This window comes from Rhipicephalus microplus, chromosome 2 (assembly GCF_043290135.1).
Source record: "Rhipicephalus microplus isolate Deutch F79 chromosome 2, USDA_Rmic, whole genome shotgun sequence".
Taxonomy (NCBI): Eukaryota; Metazoa; Arthropoda; class Arachnida; order Ixodida; family Ixodidae; genus Rhipicephalus; species Rhipicephalus microplus.
This window is the reverse complement of record NC_134701.1, coordinates 91,419,166-91,444,925: the sequence shown is the minus strand read 5'-3', so window position 1 is coordinate 91,444,925 and position 25,760 is coordinate 91,419,166. Positions and strand designations below refer to the sequence as shown.

The 25,760-nt window shown below is 45.8% G+C and overlaps 1 protein-coding gene across 1 annotated transcript; it reads right to left on the bottom strand.

Annotated features, from left to right (window-relative positions):
* Window positions 1-10,344: 10,344 nt before the first annotated feature.
* On the bottom strand, window positions 10,345-23,030 carry LOC119170803 (uncharacterized). Its single transcript, XM_037422061.2, has 4 exons — window positions 22,448-23,030; window positions 13,982-14,089; window positions 12,812-13,119; window positions 10,345-10,874 (listed from the first exon to the last, which is right to left on the bottom strand). Exons 1-4 carry the CDS (start codon window positions 22,497-22,499, stop codon window positions 10,503-10,505), a joined length of 840 nt encoding a protein of 279 aa, XP_037277958.1. The 5' UTR covers window positions 22,500-23,030; the 3' UTR covers window positions 10,345-10,502.
* Between the last annotated feature and the right edge of the window lie 2,730 nt (window positions 23,031-25,760).

Genomic DNA, 25,760 nt, shown 5'->3' with positions numbered 1-25,760 from the left:
AGCAACTGATGCTTTGCCGGTACGTACGTTGCGGTGGTCTGGAGGTCACTCACGTCACTACAGATCTGGTGTGACGTCACTGCAACCTTCATTGCATCAGTGCTTGACGAGCTAGCGATGGGTCTCAATCGAGAAAATGGGCATTTGGGTACACTTTGAAAGTGAATTAACATATTCGAAACGTTTGCTGTGTCCGACCCCTCATGTGGAGTGTCCTTGCATAAAGAGTGTAGGGCCTCGATGTGGAGAGTTCCACGCTTTTGGAGTGAACGGAGACAGTAGGTACGGTCGGACCAAACCTAAACAACACATTTATTTCACTACATTTAGATCGACGATATCGTCAGCAAAATTATTTAACAACAATTTTGCTCAACACGCTAAAACAGCCTTACACAACACAAAAAAACATAACAAACACAATAACACCCAAGGCGGCTTCGCCAACGCTTGACTCACCGCGAGGGCCCCGGCAGGTGGCCCGCGGTGCCGCGCACCGGGGAGCCACGTGAGAGACAACCGTTCGCGCCAACTGCCACGCGCAAAAGAGCACCGCTTATTTCGCATGTGCCGCCACCTAGACTTACCGCCAGACGTCACCGCCAACGCTAGCATTCTAACCATGATGATGATGGTGGTGGTGGTAACAAACACTCGCGAGCACCACGCCACCTACCACTCGGTAGTTGTTACCCCTGAATGCGGCTTATGCGCGAGACACGTACGCCGTGATGCGCAAACAACTTTACAAGGGGTGTTAGCACCCCCACAAGAGGAAACACATAACAGGCTTGTTCTGGCCTGAAAATTTGATGCCACCACCCCTTTAGATTAACAATTCTTTCCTGGCGAATGCGCTTAACAACTGTTGTTACAAGCTGACATGGCAGCAATCGGACAGACACGACCACCTGCTTCAACCCGAGCTCGCACTTGCTCTTTGCCAGTGTTGTATGCGTTACCGAAAAAAAAAAACTAATTACGTTACTCGTTATGCAAACGAAAAAGGAACACATTACCACCCTACATTACCTCAAAAAAAAAGGTAACACGTTATTATTACCTGAAAAAGTAGCCGATGTTACTTCCAGTTACCTCTGCCGTTACTCCGCATTGATAAGTTTTAGTCAATGTGTTTTTGTTGCAGGAACCCACAATAAGATTTTTTATATCTCATATATTTGCTTCAATTAAAATGGCTAACCCAAACAAAGAAATTCAACTTGACGAGAATTATTTATGCAAATTTTAATGTGCCAGACCCTATCAATGTTATAGAAGATTCAAGATGTCTGTAGAATTACATGCTAAGGCTTGTAACTCTGTGGCACGTGGTGAAGCCATTTTTCTCAGTCACATTATACACAGTATGAGATTAAACCATCAACGCTATCCGGAAAGATGGCATGATGGAACTCTCAAGAAATATACAGTGATCAGCCTTTTCCGAGTCTGAACATCACCTCCAGTGGATATCGTCAAAATCAAAACTGATGGTCATTTGCCTCCGAAACTGCCCCCCGCGCTCCAGCAGCATTTGTGAAGGCCTGCATTGGCGTATTTCTTAGGGGAGAAAATTTGCACGTTAGTGACACCAGATTGCCCTTGGTTCGAACCTGTTGTCGAATTATGTCCACCAAAAATCATGCGCATGTGCAGAGTACCTACGCGAAAAATGCTAATTTTTTACGATGGGCTTGCACTAGCAAAATAGACGTGCAAATATGTAATAATAACGGACTAGTCACAGAAAAATATCTCACCATAGACATTTTTTGTCCACTTTAGCAAAAATTTGTGAGCCTGAAAAATTTGTGAAAGTAAATCAGCCTCGATCACTCAAGAGTTAAATAACTGAAAACGTAGCTGCCATTGCAGGGAGAAAGAAGCAAAATATGTGATTAAAACAAAGTTGATAACACTTTTCAACTATGTGGCAACTGTTGGGCGGTAACTATCATAAAATCTGGCACATTTATACATTTTTCCGAAGTACTTTTCTTCCCTCCACAACTTTTAGACAATGCAATTTCCTTTTTGTTGAGCAAACATTTCATACACGAAATGTCTTCTTTGTAATGGTAATAGTTTATTCCTTACATCATCGTGAACATTGGTGAACAACGAACAATTAAACTGTTCCCTCCGTGTTGAATATGTTTGATATATTTGCCTCGTAAATTAGACCCAAGTTTCTTTCCAAGCTACCGGGTGGTATGTGCAAAAGTTTTATTACTCAATCCAAACTAAAATATCCATGTACGGATTCGTGCCAATCCGTGTATAGACCCATGTACGGATCCGTGTCGATTCACGTAATTATCCATTTGCAATAACCTCGGTTATTGCAAACAGCTGTTATGTATGCCGTGTAGCTAACTGCAACCATCGTTAGGCATAGTATTCGTGAGACAGCGATATGGCCTTTAGTTGAAAACAGAGGAATGCCAATAAAAGCAGTGAGTTAAACAAAATTTTTTCCTATGCCAGAAAAAGAAGTCGACCTTTCACATCCCACCCACATTCTTTTTTTTTTGTTAAAGGCTTCTCTTCTTGCCCTTTGGTCACGCCTATTCTCCATGATGTGCGAAATTCTATTGACACAGACTCTAGATCGACTGTCCACCCGTAGGCCGGTTGAAGTTAGCAGCTGTCTCCTGGATAAGTCAGGATTCCACAGAGAGCCGCTTAATTGATTTTCATCGATTTTGAGACTTATTGGCCTATAAGTTGACGAAGCGGGACTTGTGCATGTAGTTAGTTATGTGGCCACAATCTCTCAGGAAAGTTCTTTGCCCCTCCTCACGAACAGAGCGGCCAAATTAACACATTGTATAGAGTAGCCCGGCCCATGCTCCTTCCATTCGGGCAGACTGTCTTCTGGCCACAGAAAGGCCAGGTGCCAGCAATACACCTGCTACAGCCCACATCCATGAAAAGCATGTTGTAAACAGTTTCTTTCAGAGGATTCCACGGCATTCTAACGAGTAACGTACGTGACACTGCACGTTACCGAAAAATGGTAAAGTACGTTACTCGTCAAAGATACGAAATCATAGAGTATGTTACTAAGTTACCGAAAGAAATAACACATTACCGGTAACGGTGTTACTTGTAACATGTTACCGCTAGCACTGCTATTTGCCCACTGTCCCGATACAGCAACGAATATAGGGCGAAATTGGCTATCAATTTGTGTCATTTCATACTGGGGACCGAGCATTCGGTATATTTTGTCGCATTATTGAGTTCAGCTGTGCTTATATAGCCATGCATGCTAAGCCTTGTCTTTTAGAATATTATAATCCAATCTTGGAAACACTGCGAAATACCGACAAATCACGTTGCCCTAGAAGCTTCAGAATGCAAATATAGGGTAAACAAAAGCGTAGGCTTTGAGCTTGCGGGTCGCACGGCACACGAAGACAACGTGATAAATTGAAGGCGGAAGTACCGCGACATAGGTGCCACCATGTTGACTATTTTCCGGAACTGCCGTCTGCTCATTTTTGCTGGCCAAATGCGTGTGTGCAGGCGACGCCGAGCAGACTTAGCGGTGTGGATGAAGCTCTAGCGCTGCTAAAAACCGTGGCACGGGGAAGGCCACTGCGGTCAATTGTGGTTTGGAGTGAACAAACCAGCTGCGGAAAATCATCGAAATGTGTCTATAGTTCCTTTTTTCTTGATAAAGTACAAAAAAAAATGTGGGGCAGCTTTGTATCTAAGCCTCAAGAAATTATGACATTGGTCAACTTTGACTGGCCCAGAGGGCTGCTACGACCTCTGTAATTGTCTTAAAATGGCACAATTATGAAATTTACCAAAATGGCTGAATTCAACAGCGTTCAATATAGCAATCGGTAGCTAGGCGGTATTGCTTAAATAGTAAATGTAGGCATAACTCGGCTTCGCATTTCTGACTTTTCTATGCTTATCCAGACACTTTTCTGGCTTTTATGTGCCTTTGTAGACGTAACCTTCTTAGCTCTTAAAATGCCTTGGCGAGCGAATGCCGTTACCTAGGAAATGCTGATAGATCCTTTCTTCATATTGACACGTAAGGTTCTTTTGGTTTACGAAGGAAGACACTATCACTTTCTGTTAAGCGCAACGCAGGCCGCGTTTATCTTGTATGCCACTTTGGAACGCGTTACGACGCGTGTATAAAAAACTGACACGTGCGGTTCTTTTCGTTTGCGAAGGAAGACGCTATCACTTTCTGTTAAGCGCAACGCAGGCCACGTTTATCTTGTATGCCACTTTGGAACGCGTTACGACGCGTGTATAAAAAGCCGGCGCAGTGCGCCACTGGGGGTCTTTTCTTTTTTTTTCCGTCGGCCGACGACTGTTCACGCCGCTGTTGCTATGAGTCGTGTTTGGCCCCGTTTTGCTGGGCACAAGTTCGCCCAATAAACAGTTCGCCTGACACCGCCCTGACTCCTGCGTGCTTCCTCTCAAGTGCTGCGTGTATCACAACCTCGTGACATCTGGTGGAGGTGCTTCTCGGTCCATGTACCGTACGCCCCCGTCCAGCAGTGAGCCAAGCCCAAGCCGGCAAGAGGACGACGCCGACCCGGTCGTTCGAGTGAGCCGAAGACAACAAGGACTACCGCCCGAATACCTGCCGCTCCCCGACAAAATGCGGACCAGCCAATACGATCGGCGCATGTCGCCAGACGTCGCAGAAGTCCGAGGACTCTGCCCCGACGACCTGCGCGAGACCATACGTGCTATTGTTCGTGAAGAACTGCGCCGCATGTTGCCATCGTCTCAGCCCCAAGTCGCCTCTCTCGAAGACGTAGTCCGCGAGGAACTACAGCGCTCACTGAGCGCTCCTGAACGGCCACAGCCCCAACCGGAGGCGATGACCTACGCCGCTACTGCACGACGACCTGTCGCCGCTCCTCGCCAACACCAGGACCCAACGTCTCCGCAGTTTCGTCGCCAGCCACCGCCGCCACCCCCGACGCCTTCCCGCTCGCCAGTAATCCAGCGCTCGCCGAGGAAAACTGACGTTTGGCGCACCCCGAACCACCGCCCACTATGCTACCACTGCGGCGAAGCCGGGCACACCTACCGCTACTGCCAGTACCGTGAGATGGGACTGCGTGGCTTCGACGTGAACGCGCCGCGTCCGCGCCCAGGTGAGCGACCTCGCGAAATCGCCGACTACATCGCCGGATCGCAGTGGCAACAACGACGACCATCCCGTTCACCTTCGCCTGGCCGCTACGTCTCCCCGGATCGCCGCCAGTACACCGGCCCTAACCGGGGCCGATCCCCAAGCCCCTACCCGGGAAACTAAAGGCAGCAACCGATGGAGGTGCGGTTGCTGCACGACGCAATGCCGAAGATCCTCCTCCGCCGCCGCCGCCGCTGCCGATGACGACGACCACGACGCACGAACTTTCCCGACGTAGTCGCAGTACGCCGCCTGAGCAGAGTCTTTACGACAAAGCCTCGCCGCCTACGCGACATAGCAGCACCGGACCAAGCCGACGCAGCCGTGATCCGACGCCCCGACCTAACCGGAACGCCAGACGACGAACCACCGACCTCGACGTGATCATCGACGGCCACAGCGTCACCGCCCTAGTTGATACCGGTGCCGACTACTCTATCATCAGTGGTCTCTTCGCCGCTAAGCTCAAGAAGGTAAAGACTGCATGGGAAGGACCGGATATCCGAACAGCAGGGGGCCACCTTATAACACCGACTGGAACCTGCACGGCAAGAGTCACGATTCACAGCCAGACGTATTCTGTGAATTTTGTGGTCCTGCAGCAATGCTCGCGAGACGTCATTTTAGGCATGGATTTCCTGGACCAGCAAGGCGCAGTAATCGACCTAAGATCCAGGTCAATCACGCTGTCCACGGATAATGCAACGGCGTCAGACTGCAACGTCGCTCACAATGCCTTGAATGTGACAGAAGAGCAGGTAACCATCCCGCCACTGCCGAGCGTCTAAATAAGACCATCGCCGACATGCTGGCCATGTACGTGGACGTCGAGCACAAGACGTGGGACGCCATACTCCCGTATGTAACCTTCGCGTACAACACGGCCGTGCAGGAAACGACGCAGTTTGCTCCATACAAGCTCGTCTACGGACGGAGCCCAACAACGACGCTTGACGCCATGCTACCGGTCGGCACCGACGAAGAAGACCTCGACGTCGCCAGCTACCTGGATCGCGCTGAAGAAGCTCGACAGCTAGCCCGCCTGCGTATCAAGAGCCAACAGACGGTCGACAGGCGCCACTACAACCTTCGACGACACCACACCGAATTCCAACCAGGTGACCTTGTCTGGGTCTGGACGCCGATACGACGACGGGGATTGTCTGAGAAGCTCCTGCGACGCTACTTTGGACCCTACAAGGTAGTCCGACGTCGTGGTGAACTGGACTATGAGGTCGTGCCCGATGGCTTAACGTCATCCCAACGACGCCGTGCACGACCCGAAGTCGTACACGTGGTGCGACTTAAACCTTATTACGCGCGCTGATTAGCTGTGACGCATTGTTAATGTAATTTATTGCATGTACTCTCTCTTATGTTCGGTCTTTAGCATCGGGACGATGCTTTTTCAGAGGGGGGTAGTGACACGTAAGGTTTTTTTGGTTTACGAAGGAAGACACTATCACTTTCTGTTAAGCGCAACGCAGGCCGCGTTTATCTTGTATGCCACTTTGGAACGCGTTACGACGCGTGTATAAAAAACTGACACGTGCGATTCTTTTCGTTTGCGAAGGAAGACGCTATCACTTTCTGTTAAGCGCAACGCAGGCCGCGTTTATCTTGTATGCCACTTTGGAACGCGTTACGACGCGTGTATAAAAAGCCGGCGCAGTGCGCCACTGGGGGTCTTTTCTTTTTTTTTTCCGTCGGCCGACGACTGTTCACGCCGCTGTTGCTATGAGTCGTGTTTGGCCCCGTTTTGCTGGGCACAAGTTCGCCCAATAAACAGTTCGCCTGACACCGCCCTGACTCCTGCGTGCTTCCTCTCAAGTGCTGCGTGTATCACAACCTCGTGACAATATTCTTCTTTCTTCCATCAATCATTATCTTTCTTTATTGCTCTATATCCTCCTTTCACTGCTTCTAACCTTACCATTATTCCTCCTTTCTCTCCTGCTCAACCTTACTCGAATTTTCTTTCCCATCACTTTGCTAAGTTATAACATAGTCCTTCGATTTATACTGTACAAGGCTAAGCCATGCATTACACTCTCTTTTCCTCCTTTCCTCCCTTTCACTTCCCTCATGAAAGATTTGAATGTTACCAGTTCTCCATAGCGAAAAGCAAGTGACATGTAAAAAAACAAAGGCGGAGTTTATTGGCAGACGTTACTGTACGTGAATGCCAGTCAAAGTCGTAAGAAACAGTGATGCATAACCATTTGAGGAAGTCAACTGATTCGGTATGCTCATTACATATAAGAGGACAGAAGGAGATTGCAACAGCATGTTATGGACGTAACTAAGAAGTTAAGTAGCACAGCCAGTCAGCATACCGACATATGTAACAGCGTGCAAAACTGAAAAGGCTGATGACACAGACAGAGTAAAGTGCCATCTAAACCAATGCGACACTTTAGACACGGACAGGCAAACACACAAGCATGGGTGCTGTAAAGTTCGCTTCCCTAATGAGCTGTCAAAGTCTTCCACGCATATGTTCCAGGAAAGCCTAACACTGCAAGATAGAAGACTGTCTGAGGTGGAATACCTGGAAACCCTTGTGGTCTCTGTGGCTGAAGGCTTGTGAAAGAAAAGAAAACAGCCCTGCAGGGTGACAAGAATGATTTGGCAGGCTTCTACGCTTGCAAGTTAATACGTAGCTGCAACCCCATAGATTCACCAGATGTCCCATAAGCTGAAGAAGACTGGAACACGTGTAGGTTTTGACGTTTTGCTTTCAGTTCCACAACATTTCTTTGTCAGAGAACGAACCCATGCAATAACATAGAGTGCAAAAATATAAGGGACAGTAACCAGGGCCGTCTTAGCTTACAGTGCTGTAACTGTGGTGATAAGTCTGCATGTCGGCATACTGAGCCTCGCAAACACAAGCTCAAGAAAGTGACATCATTTACCGCCACAAAGGTCCATTGCATCACAGAAATAGTAAATAATATGAATAATTGTTGGGGTTTAACGTCCCAAAACCGCCATGATTAAGAGAGATGCCATAATGGAGGACTCTGCAAATTTTGACCACCTGGAGTTCTTTATTGTGCACCCAAATCTAAGCACACAGGCCTCAAGCATTCTCGCCTTCATTGAAAACGTGGCCGAGATTCGATCCCGCGGCCTACGGGCCAGCAGCCGAGCGCCCTTGCCACCAGACCACTAAGCTGGCTAGCAAAACAGTTAAGGTGGTGAAGGAATGTGTTAGCATTTCAATGCTTGCACTGACCAAGGATGAGCTCAGGCTTAGAAACTTGCCAATTAGAATTTTGTTATTACCCAGTGCATTTTAGGCAAAGTATTTTATCCTTGGGCATTGTTTTTTTTTTCTTACAAGCTGGGCCTTAATATGTATATATACCTAGTCTCATCAGCAGCATAAACAGGTGCAAGTCTGCACTCTCTACACTTTCTGCCGTCATTTTTTCCAATGTTGCTCATTGTTTCATATCTTGCAACGAACCAACTAGCCCTGGAAGCAAGCACACTATGAATGCTGATTAAGTCGGTTATAGCCGGATTTTGTGATCAGCATTATTTATGGTACCGTAAACAACACAGTTGTCAGCTAATCCATGTCTGCCTGATTCAGCCATTCCTCTTGCCTTTATGGGCACACAATATGCTGCTCTATGAGTAAAGATGCAAGGTAGTACGCAATCCCATAGGAATGTCACTGCATACATCCAAGAAGTCAAAATGCGTTCATTGGAAAATGAGGCCGAACTAAGCATGCACATGCGTTTCAGTGGTGATGTGTACAATGTACATATCAACTTCGAAGGCACGTCAAGCACCGTGCATTTATTCAAAGGACTTGGAATGCAGGGTGCACATTTGTGTAGGCTTCCTGAGTGGACAATCAGCGCTTTGCCGCGGTGGTCTAGTGGCTAAGGTACAATGACGCTGAACCGCAGGTTGCGGGATCGAATCCTGGCTGCGGCGGCTGCATTTTTGATGGAGGCGAGAATGCTGTAGGTCCGTGTGCTCAGATTTTGGTGCACGTAAAAAACCCCAGATAGTCGAAATTTCCGGAGTTCTCCACAACGGCGTCTCTCATAATCATATGGCCTTTTTGAAACGTTAAACCAACATATAATTCAACTAGTGGTCATTTGAACTTATTAAACTGTGTACTGTTTCAGAGGAGGATCAGTCATCTGGTGACGCTATTATGTTAAATGATCGTTTGATGTGCCAGGTTCCAGGACCAATGTCAAACATTTTTTTTTGCTCAAAGCAAGTACAACCAAAACACAAGCAGAACAGACATTCTAGGTCTAATATAGAATTTTTTATGTTAAGTGCAGAATAATTAGATATGTAATTACATGTTAATTAACTTTAATTACTGACACTCGCTCAGAACACTGCATCCCTTGATCTTATTTCTTGGAATTAATGTCGAGTGCCCTGGAATCATGCCATGTGAATTTGACGAGTTTACAGACAGTGGATCATAATTCGTGTCTGAAGGGGGTATAAGTGGAAGAAACAATCCGTAGTTATGTACAGAACTTTATTTACAATGCCACAAACACAGCCTGTTGCAGGAAGGCAAAACAAAAGGCTGACCATTCTATGCTGCTTGATACACATCAACAGTAATCTTTTTGCCCTTATAAGGTTTGAAACAAATGGAGTGAGCACCAATGCAGCACTTCAAAGTACTCATACACAAAATGACAGCAATATTTCCCGGTGACTTTAATGTGCCTCAAAACAGGTATGCCTCCTTTTCTGCAAAGTCCAAAGCGCCAAACAAATAGACTAGAAATAACTTCAAAAGAGAAACTTGTTTAAACGAGAACATCGACTAGTGTCCACAGAAAGCTGCCTGCCCTCACATTAATTAAAACCTGCCGTCAAAACTCAGTTTGTCATAAACAATAACTTCAGTTTTGAATATTAAACCATGCTGGTTATAACACTGACCACTCAGAAGTATGATGCACGTGGCTTCAGCTAATCTAGCACATGAGGCCAGCAAAACGCAGTAAGAATTCAGACCTTTCGGTGCATGTGAATATAAGCTCAGTGTTTCATCAGACTGTGGAACACATACTAGGCCAGCTGTACACTTCTACGTGAGAGGTCAAGCTAAACCATGAAGCAAGACATTTTAGCAACACAAAAAACAATCACACAGAAAACTTGCCATGGTTCTTATTAGCAACCAACGAAAAGACTCAAGTCGCTATGAGATAAGGTTCATTTGTCATCGATGTAGTTCATAGCTACAACATCAGCAAGACGTAAATACAGCACTCACACATTTTTCAACGCACACGGTGGTAGACAGCAGATGTCACCGGTGAGTCGCAGACACTCGTCTTGCTGTCGATGACACCGTAAGCGGTTGCCGCTCCAGCACACTGAGGATCCTTCGGAGCAGGCTCATCTGCTCGGCGTGCCTGAGGTCCCTGCGGCGTTCCCGCTCGTCCCGCCTTCGTTCGCGCTGCTCGTGCAGTTCGTGCAGCCGGTCGAGCAGCAGCTGCTGGTCGATCGTCGAAGCATTCTTGCGCCTCCTCGAACTTCGTCGGATCATCCGCTGCTCGTCATCGCCCATGGCAGCCAGTTCTGCCAGCAGCTCTGGCTCGTCGTCCTCGGCCTCCTCCTGCTGTGACTCTTCCTTCTTGCACTGACCTTCCTCGTCTTCAATCTCTGGTTCTTCTTCCTCCTGGGTGCATTTAAGACCAGACGTCAGGGCATGTCACAAACACATAAATAAAAGGAAGACCAGCAGCCACTCCACCAGTACTCTCATCATATACTGGCAGGTTTCAACAAATGGTTATTCACGATTGTAAATATCATAAAGGACAGGAGATTAACTGCCTACTAATTGTAAGCAAGCTATAAAAACAGTAATGAAGCCATGTTGCCGTGCAATTTTGATCAGATTACATGCAGATGATTGTGTAATTTAGAGGGATACTTAACTTGCACACCGCTAGCTTGGAGGTAACTGTTATGGTCATGCCACAAAGACATGACCATAATCGAAAACTTCCTTGTCACACGAAAGGCAGCTCTAAAAAACGAAAAAAAAAAATTGTCCCAGAATGTGAAGTCCACAAATGACCAAGACTTTGCAAGAGGAAAAATTCGTGAACTCAGGACATCGCAGGTACCTGTCGCTGACACTGGCTCCATTGATACCGCGTGTTCTCTCTGTGTTTGCGCATGCATGTGTATTCACTTTGGCAATTAAACCTACATCCTTGAGTTCAGCAATCTTACCTAACTCCATATTCAAAAATGTTTCATCTCTTCAAGGTTTTATCTTCCCGAGATCTGCCTTTTTTTCTTGGAAGACCCTGTGAATACCTTAAGACATACCTGAGATGATGCATGGCATTTATTCCTACTAGCAAAAGCTATGTGCTTCGTGTGATTAGTGTTGGTGTTTACTCTTGGAGCGTGCACCTTACAACTATTATTTGCATTTTTTCCCCTATGTGACATCCCTGTACAGATATGCCTTTGGACAAATGGTATTTTTATAATAAATAACACTTCAATGACGTATTTAGGAAATTCTTCAGTAAAGCTTTGCTCTATAAATGCTAGTCTAATGTGCCATCAAACAAAAGATTTTCCCCCCACTTGCCCAGAAAACACCAGTAACCAAAAGAGCTGACCATGTAGTGTTTAGACTTATGACAATTACAACAGAAAAACACATTATAAAATTACAATAGGGACCCTCTTGGGAAACTGTTAGTGGAAATACCAATGTACATTAATCATAGCAACATTCATGCACAATGATAAGATACCCAATGACAGTCCTAAAGCTTACGTTCGATTGACATGACTGGTCAATATATATTCAGCTTTAGTTTCGCAACAGCAACATGCAACTTGAAAGTGAATGCTAACCCTGAAAGTATTTCTTTCAGAGTCTATAACAGTAAAAATTATTCGTTGGTCCAACAAGCAATTACTCTCTCTCTCTGTTTGTATGTGTGCACGTGTGTATTACTTTAACAATTAGACCTGCATCCTTGAGTTGAGCAATCTTATCTTACTAGGTTGCCCTGAAGGGTAAAAATAGAGTACGGCACGGAAAGCAAAGGTGGCAGTCAGGTGGCATCACAAACTTAAGTGGTGGTTCAATTGAAGGCCATACACTTACTGTAGCAATAGCTGCCAATTTTACTCGGCCCAGCCACATGCTTATCTCGTAGTATTATCTCGGGGACTTTCTCTCGCATACTCTATCGTTATCCTGCCAAGACTGAATGGTTACCACATTTGAGTGGTAGCTACCAAGCAACGTAGGAATATCAACCAACAACCTGGTCACATGTAAGCACTCTTCTTCTCAGTGCAGTGCTAGAATGCGAGTCAACCCAAAATAAAACTACTATATTAGAAATATGGACACAGTGCTCCACGAAAATACCTAAGTAGTCTTATGCGCCGAGGATTGGTGGAAAACACTCCCACACCTTAAACATGCAGAAAGCAAATGCATCAGCTGCACTCAGTGCTACTACTGCGATGATGGCAGTGCCACGGCAGGAAAATCGCGTATCTGCACATCACATGGTGAGGTCAATCTGCTGCATCCACAACACTGAAGCATACAGATGACTACAGGGCACTAACCATTATGTGCTCTTCCTCCTCCTCCTCCTTGTCCTCTCCTGCAGCTGCCTTCTGCAGGAGAATGCGGGCCCTGGTGAGTCCAGTGGTGCTCCCTTCTCCATTGCGCCTCTTGCGGCGCATGATAGTTTTGTACCGGTTCTCGCACTGCTCTCCCGTGCGTGGCTTGCCTGTCTCTTCAAAAATGTGCTCGGCAATGCGCTTGAACATGTCCTTCTTGCTGCGGAACTTCTTGTCCGGGCCAACTTGAGGGACATAGCGCACGTAGTGCTCCAGAAGGACCTTGCTCTCCCGGCTGTTCCACTCAATACCTGTGAAGTGTGCGCATGATGTGACACACAAGCCTTAAAGGGGCTATGACACATTCACACAACAATTTGTGGTTCCCAGTGAAAAATAAAAGTATAGGATCTATAGTGCCTGTACATATACAAAAATTCTAAGCAATGTGAGTCCACATGAGCCATAAATTGAGAACTATGGCAAAGAGCGAGCTAAGATAGCAACTGTAAGTAACAGGAATCCCACAACTGTGAATTTTACCGATCCTAACATCAATTTATTTATATAGTGAGACCCTTAGCCAAATTATAAAAGTAATCTAATCCACACAAAAGACGATGTGACACACAAAAATAACAGGAATGCAATTCGATGTTTGTGCACTAGAGAGCCAGGGGGACAACCTGTAAAATCACCCCACTGCTCTTTCACCTGCGTCGACCGTCCACGAACAGTACCAAGAACCAAGAGTGAGAGTGCCCAGCACATCCTCGTTACCAGGTGGCACTATCGCGGGAACACAGCAATGACTATAGTTCGGCTGGTGCTCATGGTGAAGGACACGCCCAAAGGACACGCCTCAAGGTGAAAACAACTCCTCAGGGCAGGCGAGCAGCACCCCCCCCTCTCCCCCATGATGTACAACTGTGAGCAAAAGTACGTACACCTCTGCCATCTAGTGGCGAGCAGTCTGCTGTCGAAAGTGTTTCTCTGGCGAATTCTGTCAGTGTAATGCTTTTGGCAGCAATTGTGCCAAAGCAATTTCCTAGGCAGGATACGACTCCGCACGATACAGTGTAGACAGTGATTTTGGCACTCACTCCCGTGGCCCGTATAGCTTTGTCCACGGGTTTACAACAACGAAGAGAAACATTGACAGACATCACTCACCACCACTGCGGGGAATCGCTGACACGTCTGGGATCACCTGCACAGGCACTAATGTGGTTCCCTGTAAGCTTCTGGCATTCTCCACATGGATCACCATCTCCTGCTCGCCTGCAGTAATTTATTTATTTATTTATTTTATTTTCCTCAAGGGTCCCTAACAGAAGGGACATTACATGAGGGGTGGGCATACAAGAAGAGGGGGGGGGGGGGGGGGCGGTAACAGGTACATTTGTTTGAGGACTCTGGATGAAAACATTTTTCAGTGACAAAAGGTACCACTTAAAAGGTTTCGAAACATTGCTAAGTACACAAAATATACATACATGCCATACTAGGAAGATGACACTAGAAACCATTATACAAGAAATAGCATGGCAGGTCACAGTTCAGTTAGCTATTACAGTTCAGTAATGATTGTCAGGGAATTTTTAAAGGCTTTTGCATCCTGAATGCTAACAATGGTACCCGGTAGGGCGTTCCATTCCTTAGCTGTCCGAATGAAGAAAGATTCTGCAAATGTGGTAGTTTTGGGATGAGGGTAATGTACTTGCATAGTGTTGCAACAACGATCAGAGAAATGGGGGCGTTGGGTGACGTAAATGCTGGGTGGGGATGCGGGATAGAATTTGTGGAATAATGCGAGCCGCGCAGTTTTTCGGCGTTGACTAAGGGGAATGAATGCGGCACGTTTCTTTAAGTCTGTTACACTGGTGAACGATGAGTAATCGGAAAAGGCGAATCCGGCAGCGCGGTTTTGGATGGCTTCTAGGTTTTGGATGAGATAATTGGTAGCAGTGCTCAGCTCAGCCAACTTATATTCATGAACCGGTTGTAAAACCAACAGAAACCTTGCCGCTCATAGGTGTAGAGTTATATCTGAGGAAGTTCTACAATAGGGGCTAGTCACATATATAAAATGTCATTGAGGGCCACATTGAATATATTGATCGGTTCTGTACCCATATTTATTTTTATTACAAAGAGTATTGCAAGGGTATTCATATCATATTATGAAGCATGTACATCGGAAACCTCTCCATACACATGCTTTCTCACATTTTCTGTTTATTAATGTGGGCAGCGCTAACTCTCGACATTGTTGTGCAAATGCGAATCGCAGTTCTCATTATCTCCAGTTAAGTACAGCACTTCTTCAAGGGGACTTAAGATTTTCCCACTCAATGCGTGCTGCTAACTCAATGCCTACGCTTTCTATGTGGGCATCACATCAAGGGCGTAGCCAGAAATTTTTTCTAGGAGAGAGGGTGAGTTTAATCATACTTTATGTATGTTCATGCGTGCATTTGTATGTGTACGTGCATATATTGAAACAATGTTGAAGGACTCGGGGGGTGTAATAAAACCTATTTATTAAAGGGCGAACCTGTGCCCACAATTCAAAGGCTCTATGGTCGTAGAACGTTACAGCCAAACACCAAAGATGTCTGCCTTCTTTTTCCTCTTCAAGAGAAGTCCCGAGTGCGTGGCGCACATTAGCTGGGTCCAGCTGGGTGCTCGTGCCATCATCATCGTCTCTTCACAACACTAGACAGCGCGCATGTATGTCCCTGTGCGCGCGGTGATGGGCGCGTTGTTTGAATGCAGGCAAGATGTCGCGGCAATATATGCAAGCAAAATTGAAAAAAAAATCCGGAAGATGCCACGTACCTAGGCATTGACATTATGCGAAGCATGCGGAGGGAAGGTGACCGTGTTGCAATTTTGTGCCGTAAAATGACGCTAAATATATGTACAAATATTGTACGCACAGACATATGTTGAAGTGTTGCAGATGTTTATATAACCAGTTGTTTGCACTAGCACAACGGTGCCGACAGGAACATACATATTAGCAACACCAGAAGCTGATATAAAGTGCTGATGCTCGCGAGGATGCTGGCCCTGGACACTGCTACATAAATCAATTTCAGTGCTTGGAAACTAACCACAATTGACGTTAACCCAACGTGAGGGCTGTATCAAAGGAGTACATATGTAATGTTTATAAAATTGGGAAGGTAGCACTGCAACCACTATTGTCGTTTCACGAAGATTAGAGTCTATTTGAAAAGTATTTCCGAGACCTGGCGCAGCTCTGTGGTACAATGCTTCATTGCCGCGCAGAATGCTTGGGTTCGATTCCAGCTTGGACCCTGACATTAATTCTTTGCATTCGTCGGGTCGACGCTACCGATGTCAAGCAATTTTTAACGCTCACGCGTTAAAATTGCCCATGTGTTCTCGTTGTTCCTCAGTACATACAAAGTGTCAATCACCTGTGGTACATACACGCATATCAGTGGCACATACCTGCCTGTGGGTATGTGCCACCATCAGGCGGGAAGTGTTGGACTATGTACGCGACGGAATTGTGACATTATTGATGTCCTGACCAGCACGTCATATTCATCAAACCATCTTGACCTCCCATGCTAATTTTGGTTCACACGAAGTTAAAGGGGTGACCATAAGAGCACCCAAACGTAAGCGGCTAGATAGATAGAGAGTTCACTAAGAAATGCTTTGCGTTTAAAATTTCAAGGAGTTTAAACATTTCCAATCCCCCCCCCCCCCCTCTTGGCAACGACCATGCATCCTATGGGTGAGACTAACATAATTAAGCAGGTCCAATGATGATTGTAGCACCAAAGAGGACTCCTGCTTATATACAAGAATACAAATAGCAATGGCAGAGCGAGAGAAAAAAATTACATTTATAAGCACCCGTCAAGAATCACTGGGGAAGAGGCTGTGACCCCTCTGCCTCCATTCATCCCTCTACCTGTCAGCCAGAATTCCTTGGGACTTGGTGCGGTCAGGGCATGACCAAAAAATGGCAATGGGAAGGACCACACTGGGTACTGTGATAGAAAGGCAGCAGTTAGGAAACAGTCTTCTGCTGAAAGACATGTAGAAAAAATCCAGGCCTTTGCCCTGGCAAATGCTTTAAGCAGTACCATACTAAGCTTAAGTACCCCTCGTAGCAAAGAGTGCAGAGGAACAATTATCGAATAAGCCCCCTAACATATTTTTTTGTACTACAGGATTTCTGTTGCATGACACCCAAAATTTGAACCATCTGAGTGCAATGACCAAATACCGGGTAAGGGCTTAAGACCACGAAGGGTTAATATGAACATATCACAAGAGGTAGTAACATCGAATATGTAGGTCAAACTAGTGTCTAGCAAGAAGGTTAGAAAAGATGGTAGGTTAGCATCAGTCGCTACGTATGATAGTGGGTTGCTACTATGAATGGTTCACTTTTGCAGAAGAAAATCCGGAAGTTGAATGCAGCACATCTACACAAATTTGCACTGTTATGCATTGAGGGCTGTTATCCTGAGGAACATTCTATGGTTTATGTCGCATGGTTCATTTTGAATGTTGTGGACAATTCTATAAACTAGTGCATCATAACAGCTTGTGGGTTTACCATAGGTGAGATTCTGTAATAAAATTATGCAACATTATTTTGCTGCATGTCACATAGTAAGAGGGCTCGTCCGAGAAAGAAAGTGACTATTGAGTCAGGTGAGGAAAATGGTGCTATCTTTTGCAACAAATTACAAGTGACACTTTTATTAGCAATCATGTGTTTGAAATGAACAGCCATGACCATGGAATGGCAGAGTTGACTATTTTTTCCATACAACACTCCCCTACCTTTATTCATTTCTCCAATTCTCTCTGCACACAAGGAAGTTTGCAATAAGGCATGACATTCATGCAGCAATTTTCGAAAGGGCTTTGTGGTGCTCATACGCTTCATTGGAATGTGAAGGGGGTGAATGTGCTTAGAACGAGAAAAGCAGTATTCTTAATAATGCCAATTCTCCGCATATCGGTCTTGGCTTCCTTCACCTTCTTAACCGATAATTGTTTTTGGTTTGGCCCTCTGCCATATTCTAAGTATTTACCCGTCAATTTTCTGGTTCGCTTCCTCCATTTTTTATCGGCATTCATGTACAAGTAGCTGAAAACATTCCTAGCCCAATGCTCTTCCCTCATTTCTCTCAATCGCTTCTCAAATTTTATCTTGCTGCTAGCTTCCCTGCCCTAAAATGATGTCCATCCCATATCAACTTGTACTCCCTGATTTGGTGTATTCCCGTGAGCTCCTAAAGCAAGCCTACTTATTCCACGTTGCTTAATTTCTTATCTTGCTTGAGCTCCTGATCTCATGCACAAGACCGCATTGCCGAACGTCAGACCCGGAACCATGACCCCTTTCCATACTTCTCTCACAACATCATACCTATTGTAATTGCACAGTGCCCTGTTTTTCATTACCGCTGCATTCCTGTTGCCTTTAGTCGTCTCGTATATTTCGTGTTCCCCCAGGTACTCGGTCCCATTGCTTATCCATACGCCCAGATATTTGTATTTATCTGTTATCTCTAGCGTGACCTCCTGTATTCTAAGCTCAATACCTTCGTTGTCATTAAAAATCATGACTTCTGATTTTTCCTTACTGAATCTGAAATCTAACCTATCTCCCTCATTACCGCAGATGTCCACCAATCTCTGCAAATCTTCCTTGTTGTCGGCCATTAGCACTATATCATTTGCGTACATCAATGCTGGTAGTGCCTGTTCAATGAGTTTTTCTAGTTTGACAAAAGAGTGGTTGAAGCCTAGTCCACTTCTCTCTAATTTGGCCTCTAATCCTTGTAGGTACATCATGAATAATAAGGGTGACAGGAGACACCCCTGCCTAAGCCCCCGTTTTACCTCTGTGGGCTTGGATACCTGTTTTTCCCACTTTATAACTACCTTGTTACTTTTATACATATCCTTTAAAAGATTAGTGACTGCCATCTTCCACGCCTAGTGTGTCCCGTATTCCCCACAAGTCCTCTTGAACCACGCTACCATATACTCCCTTGATATCAAAAAATGCTAGCCACAGGGGCCTGTGTTCTTTTTCTGCTATTTCGATGCACTTCGTCAGTGAGAACAGATTGTCTTCCAACGTCCTGTGTTTCCGAAACCCATTCTGCAGTTCTCCCAGCACCTCTCATCCTCTATCTGTGCTTGCAGTCTTTCCTTTATAATCTGCATCGCCAGCCTGTAGACCACTAATGTCACTGTTATAGGACGGTAGTTGTTTATGTCAGCTTTGTCCCCCTTTCCTTTATAGATCATGCTCATCCTGCTAAGTTTCCATACATCGGGGACTTCACCATCGATTATTGTTTCGCTCTCTGCCTCTCTCTAAGTCTGTTTAGACTTCGGAGCTAATGTCTTTATCAGCATAACTGGAATGCCATCTGGGCCTGTTGATGTACTACTAGGAACCATCTTCTCGGCCCTTTCCCACTCTCCTTGTGAAAATGGAGCCATTTCAACACTTTATTCATCCTTGTCTATTGTGGTGCATAAAGCGCTTCTTTGTAGAATTTTTTCTGTCACCCTTGTTCTTATATATTCAATAGCTTCGCCCCTTTCTAGCCTAGCACCTTGAGCTGTAGTTATAAACCTCTGTTCTAGGCTTGTCTCATTTCTTAGGGAGTTTAGATGGTTCCAAAATTTCGCAGCTGCCTTTCTATTCTTTTTATGTACTTCTGCCAGCCATTGAGCTCCCTTCATTCTAATCTTTTCATTGATCAGAAGGGATGGTTCTCTTTTACAGTTTATAAAGATGTCCCATTTTCTTTCAACATCATCTCTCGGTTCACCCCGATGCTTAGCATGTCTGTGTTCCCTAGAGGCTTCCTGACATTTTGCTATGGCTCTCTTAACTTCCTGATCCCACCAACTCTTGGGTTTGTGTCTGCTTTTCCGGGGTAACTTGTCACGTGCCTTAGCAAGCTCTAGCTGAAACAGTCTAATTAGATTAGTGTATGTGCACACTGTTTTATTATCCTCAGTGATTACTTTCTCAATTTGTTTAGTAGCTATTTCTATTAGATTTTCTGAATTAAATTTTTCCTGTAGTTGCTCATCTTGTCTCCTTCCCACTTTCACAGCTCTTCCAAAACTTAGCTTCATACATTTGTGATCACTACCCAAACTTCTGGAGCCACATTCATCTATGTGCATTCCCCTGATCCTATCATGGGACTACCATGCCAGTACCATGGGACTACAGTACCATGGGACTACAGCGACCACAGCTACAGTACCATGGGGCTAAAGCGCCGCCGCTACTGTCACCCGCTACTAGAAGGAGACATTGGAGTGAACGAGGTGGCTCTCCACTGCCCCCTTTTAGTACACTGTAACTTCTGTGTGGGGCTGGCCATAGAGTTTCCTAAAATTAACTAGAGGGGACTCTGTCACTGCGATCGTTCAGCGACAATGGGAATGATTGGTAGTACACACATTTGCCTAGTCTTTGTACTTGCGGGTGGCGAATCGTACTTGCGGCTTCGTTTATTGCCGTGTTTCGGTTTTGTTTCAAAGGAAACAATGAACCCTTTGAACTTTATGACCCGATTTAGAAAGGTAATTTTAAAATAATAAGGTGGGGAAGTGCAACCGCTGAGCATTTGCTGTTTTTTTTTTTTGTTTCGTGAGAAAACAGCTCCAAGCCAAACAAACACACACGGAGCCACAAGCAGGCCAAAAGTACGAAGATGAGACAAATGTGTGTACTACCCATCAATCCCATGCTCGCCGAAGCGCCGTGCGTTGCAGCTCTCATTGACACTAGCGCCAGAGTTCCCTCTAGTGTATATTAGGAAACTCTATGGGGCTGGCTGCTGCGCCGTGCAGTGCAGCAGCCAGCCCCATAGAGTTTGAAGGAAGCCAAGAGTGAAGGAAGCCAAGACCGATATGCGGAGAATTGGCATTATTAAGAAACCCGCACTAGAGATCTATCGAACTTTTAAGCAGGAAATTGCCAAGGAAAGGATCTATGATAATACTCGGGGTAGTTCTCTACTGTTTGAGGCGAGGACAGGAGTATAGCGAAGCAAAACATATCGGGCCAAATACGAAGGGGTAGACAAAGTATGCAGTGCGTGTGGAGAGGAACAGGAAAGTGCCGAACACTTGATAATGTTCTGTAAAAAGCTTCACCCTATAGTTCAGGATGATGGCGCAGAGTTTTTCAAAGCACTGGTGTTTAGAGACAGGGAGGGCAAAATAGACTTGAAGCGGGTAGAATTAACTAGAAGGAGGTTATCTGATTGGTGGCTAAAGTCAAGGCATGAGTGAAAATTAAACCATTCACTGCAAAGTACCAATCCTATACTTCACTATTTAAAAAGAAAAAAAAGAGAAATCTAATTGGTGGTTCACTAGGTAGTATGGTTAGGTGGCGTTTGCTGCCGCCTGATCTAAAGGGTACAGTCACATCAATCCATTAATTCATCCATCCATCGTTTATTAAGTGCTGATCGTCTAGACCATTGCGGTGGCACGTCAGTATTTTGAAGCGGCCTGCCGGTTATCTCGGTAGATGATGGTACACTGAGCGACATAAAAAAGAAAAAAATTTCCTGAGACTATGTTGCAGTGCGCCTTTCTGTCATCAAAACTTTGATAAACTGTGGAAATCAACATTCCTGACACGTGTGCCGGAGAAACCAATGCAGCCAGCTGCATTTGAGTTGTTTGTGCCCTTTTACGTCTCACCGATTAAAAGCAATAATTTGCATAACACTTTATCATAGTAAATATAGCCAATTCTGCGAGAGTCGTAAAACATCCAATATTAAAGGGCCTGTGCATAGGACTACTACCAGCAGCAAGTCAGGCTGACGGGAGGCCGATGAGGATGCGCAAATGTTAAAACAATACATGCGCGAACAAAAAAAGAAAAAGTAACACAGACTGCAATAAGGCTCAAACCACCGACCTCACCAGTTATTATTCGCCGCTTCAACCTACTACGACACAGCTGCCAACCGGTTGGGAACGATTAACAAGACGGCTTTGCATTATTGTCACGCTGAACCTAATTAACATGTTTTTTTTATGTTTGGGCGTAACTTTTACTGCTTCTATCGTTACGTCTAGACGTACCGCTAAGCACTCCGAATATTCAAATAAAGCGCCTAACCAAAAAATGCATGACGTCACTTCCGTGCAGCGCAGCAGCCGTTTTTGTGTGGGGGTGGCATGTGCGCCGCGCAGCAGTCTCTGCCATATTTCAGCACAGTGGGTGAAGAGGGAACATTTTTTTTTTTTTGTTCAACTTTTCGAGAGAGCATTCGCTTTGCGCCTGGACTAACCAACTTCCGACAAGACCCATACCAAACGAGATTCAAAGTTGATTCGCGCGTTTACAAAGAATGTATCAAGAGCAAGCCTGCGCTAAGCGGCAACACATGTCGAGCACCAGAACACATCACTCGTGGTACGCGTGGTAACGTAAACGCCTTTGATGTCAGAAACACGCACAGTGCACACGCGAGCTGTACCACGGTCACACCCGTCGCGCAACCATCAACACGCGATCATCATGGCGCTCCGAGTGCCACCCGAACCGACCCGATACACTGGCGCGGGCCTCACCTTCCATGCAGACGCTCAGCAGTTGCGGCTGTTGTTGGTCGCTCTCCTCCATGATCGGGATGAGCAAGCTCGAGGCCCAGAGTGGGAAGGCACAGTACTCTACGCACGCTTCTATGCAGGAGAAAAGGCCTAGCGAACGCTTACTCCGAGCGAGTGTAAATGGGCGCTTGCCAGTAGGTGAACCTAGAACGCATGCTGCCTCGCGTGCAGTGGTCACTAGCGACCACTGGTGGCACCTGACGGCTGCTCTGTGCAGGAGTCGTTTCGAGACGGTTTTCGAACCCAGGAAGCGTTGCTGACCATGGAGCGACACAGCACCGGCGGGCTGGATTGTGCGCGCGTCCGACGCAGTCGATCCTCTGCGTAGTTTTCTAGTTGATCGAGCAGCGACAGCGCTCTCTTGTTTCCCGCTTGCGCGTCCGCGATAATTTTGCTGACTGAAGCATGGTGCCTGTCGTCGTGATAACAACTGTTCACCTTTCTCTGCTCGGAAAGTTGTTCCTCGAGCGTCGCACACTTCCAGCGCTCGTAAGCGGCTTGCCTTCGGAGCTTCACCACAAGCGACGACGGTCGACTCGGTCGGTCATCGCTCGCGATGTGGTGAAGTTGTGTCTGGTCGTGTTCGTCGTTGTGCGCCTTACTGGTTTCGTCAAAGCTGCGTTCTGCCTTCGCAGCTTTTCGTTTTCTCGGCTTTCGATCTTGGTGAGGCATTGAGTCGATCCGTGGTGCTTAATCTTCGAACACGGTCGGCACAGCTCCTGGCAGTAATCGCTTCGAGCGGCTATCGGACGCATAATCTGTCTAAAGAAAGTGCTTTCTACAAACGAGAGTCGACGCCGACTTGTCATTACTGACGAGGTCCTTCAAGCCGATGTTTGTTCTCCATCGTGAGCGCAAGTCCTCGTCGGCTGGAAGCTCGTGAAAAGAAACGTTTCTCGATCTACCGCTGACCGATTTACAAAAGGGGACGCAGCAATGCACCATTGGAGTGTTACAGATGTGCTAACTGTCGCACGTCAGGCGTTTACAGTTATACAAGCCGAAAAACGTCGTCACCCATCAAATAAAAACAAAAAAACAGACTACCACAGAACACCTGCTGGGACTACTGTCAGCGAGCGCGTCTTTTTTTAGCGCCTCCTAGGGGAGGCCACAATTCGCGCCAAATTTAAAGTGGGCATATTCGGCAGACTTTAAAGCAGAATGAATAGGGGCTGCGGAATGACGAAAAAAAAAAAAGACATGCAGAAAATTCATTTTTAACAGCGGGGTTGCTGTAGACTTGGAGTTAGCCCGCATAGTGTACGAAAAAAGTGTGGATGTATACGCCATGCAATTGGACCAGTCCCACTACTAAGCACAGTACCTGCTAAAAAAGTGAGGGTATTAGATGGAGAGAGCGAAATAACGGGGAGCGGTGGAAACGAGGTCAGATCCTGGAGTGAGAGAGACAATAAAGCGAGCAGCTCAAGAAGAAAGGGCTAGCCAGAATTTTTTTTTTTTTAGGGGTGGGGGATTCAACCTTACCTATGTATGATTGTCTGTGCATTTGTATGCGTGTGTGTCTACATATGCAAGCAAAAAAAGAAATTCATTGGAGTTGGGGGGGCTTGACCCCCTTTTGCTACGCCCATAGAGGCACTCGTTGAACAAAATTTTTATTTTGTGAAGTGGAGAGAAGAAGAGAAGGGAGAGGAGAAGAAATAAATAAAACTCAATATAATTTCAAAACGGCATTTGAACCTAAGTACCATAAGCGTGCATATAGGTAGCGGGTGAAGTGCCCCCAATTCATTAGGAGGGGGGCAAAGTGTGCTGCATACATTAGCTTATTAGGGATGGGCACAGAGGCGATTCTTTGCCCTCCCCCTCTTACTCAGAAGAAAAACCTTGCACACGCTTGTCCTGGGTACAAAGCCCATAACCCCAAGGCAAGTGCCATAACCAGAGGCTGGATGTTTAGGCACTAAAAATTGTGTTTTAGGCACCAGAAATAGGCAGCCAAAACACAGTGTTAGGCCCCCAAAATCATAAATATAGGTGCAATCAACTTTTACAAAAATTAGAATTTTCAAAGAGAGACGTGCTTGACCTGTGTCTATGACAGGAAAGGAAAAAAAATGATAGTTTGTGATGGCACAAAGGCACCAATAATTGAACTTCGCCATGCGAAATTGTCCTTTTTCCCGCATGGTTTGCAGAACATGGTGTCTCATTTTACGGTCAAGCATGATGAGCTAATTAAGTTTCCACCATTGCATAAACACGCTCCTGAGTCTCTGTCTTGTTCCCATGGCTGAGAAAGACAGCACAAGAACAAGTAGCCAGACCGCAAGAAAGCCAGAAAAGCATTTAGCCTCGTAATAACAGGGTCTAATTACATAGGGTCAATTCTCTATTTGTGAGCACATTGAGGGCTCCCACCAGGTTTGAGTATTTCGAGCTAACAAGGGCATGCACTGGGCGCTCACGATCACGTCTGCCAAAATTTTCACCATTACATGCCCCGGAAAAAGGTGAAATGTAAGACTGAACGCCGCTTGCTCTTCATCTCACGGGCACTCACCCTAACAGGGAGGAGGTAATGCAGGCCTATAGCCATGGGGGGGCTAGGGGCTTGGGTTTTTTCTTTGCAAATTTGGATACAGGCGTGTGTTTTACAAAGGACATTAATAAAAAATTGCTGTTCTTCAAGGCCTTCTGTAGGTCCCCCTTCCCCCCAGAATGCCAGTAGTATGTGACACTACAATATTTATTCGAGACTACATGTGTAATTTGTGCAACATGCCCCCCCTCCCCCCCCTCAGAATGCCAGTAGTATGTGACATTGCAGTAATTATTTGAGACTACATCTGTAATTTCTGTAAAATGTTGCTTGAATCGATTAATGAAAGTTGATAAAATATTCAAACATATAAACAAAATATGTGCACCTTTTTAATAGTCTTTGTTTTTAGTTCAAATCAAGCCAGACTGAGCGACCTCCATTTCGTTTGCATTCGTGTCCTCGCCGTTCTCGCGTTGTGGCAGCGCCAACCATGAAGACACTTGGGGTATTTCTGGTGCATCGTCCCTTACAACCTTTCCACTGGTGCGACGCTATGTATCGTGGTAATGATAGATGATTCATGCCAGCCTCTTCAAACATGCTGATTCGTTTTGCAGAAACAAGCTGTACACTACAGACAATGCCGAAACAACACAACACCGTTTCGTGAATTACCTGGCTTGGGCGTGTCATGCACATCTACCCTTGCATCTGCATGACGTGTTGATGTATTTTCGTTGTGTTATCTTCCGGCTTCTAGTTGCT

What these genes read in the sequence shown, in the direction of transcription:
- LOC119170803 (XM_037422061.2), bottom strand. Translation starts at nt 22,499, where the DNA reads ATGGAGGAGAGCGACCAACAACAGCCGCAACTGCTGAGCGTCTGCATG. An exon ending in AGCGATTCCCCGCAGTGGTG is followed by an intron (nt 13,120 to 13,981) that starts GTGAGTGATGTC and finishes CACACTTCACAG; the next exon opens with GTATTGAGTGGAACAGCCGG. An exon ending in AGGAGGAAGAGCACATAATG is followed by an intron (nt 10,875 to 12,811) that starts GTTAGTGCCCTG and finishes AAATGCACCCAG; the next exon opens with GAGGAAGAAGAACCAGAGAT.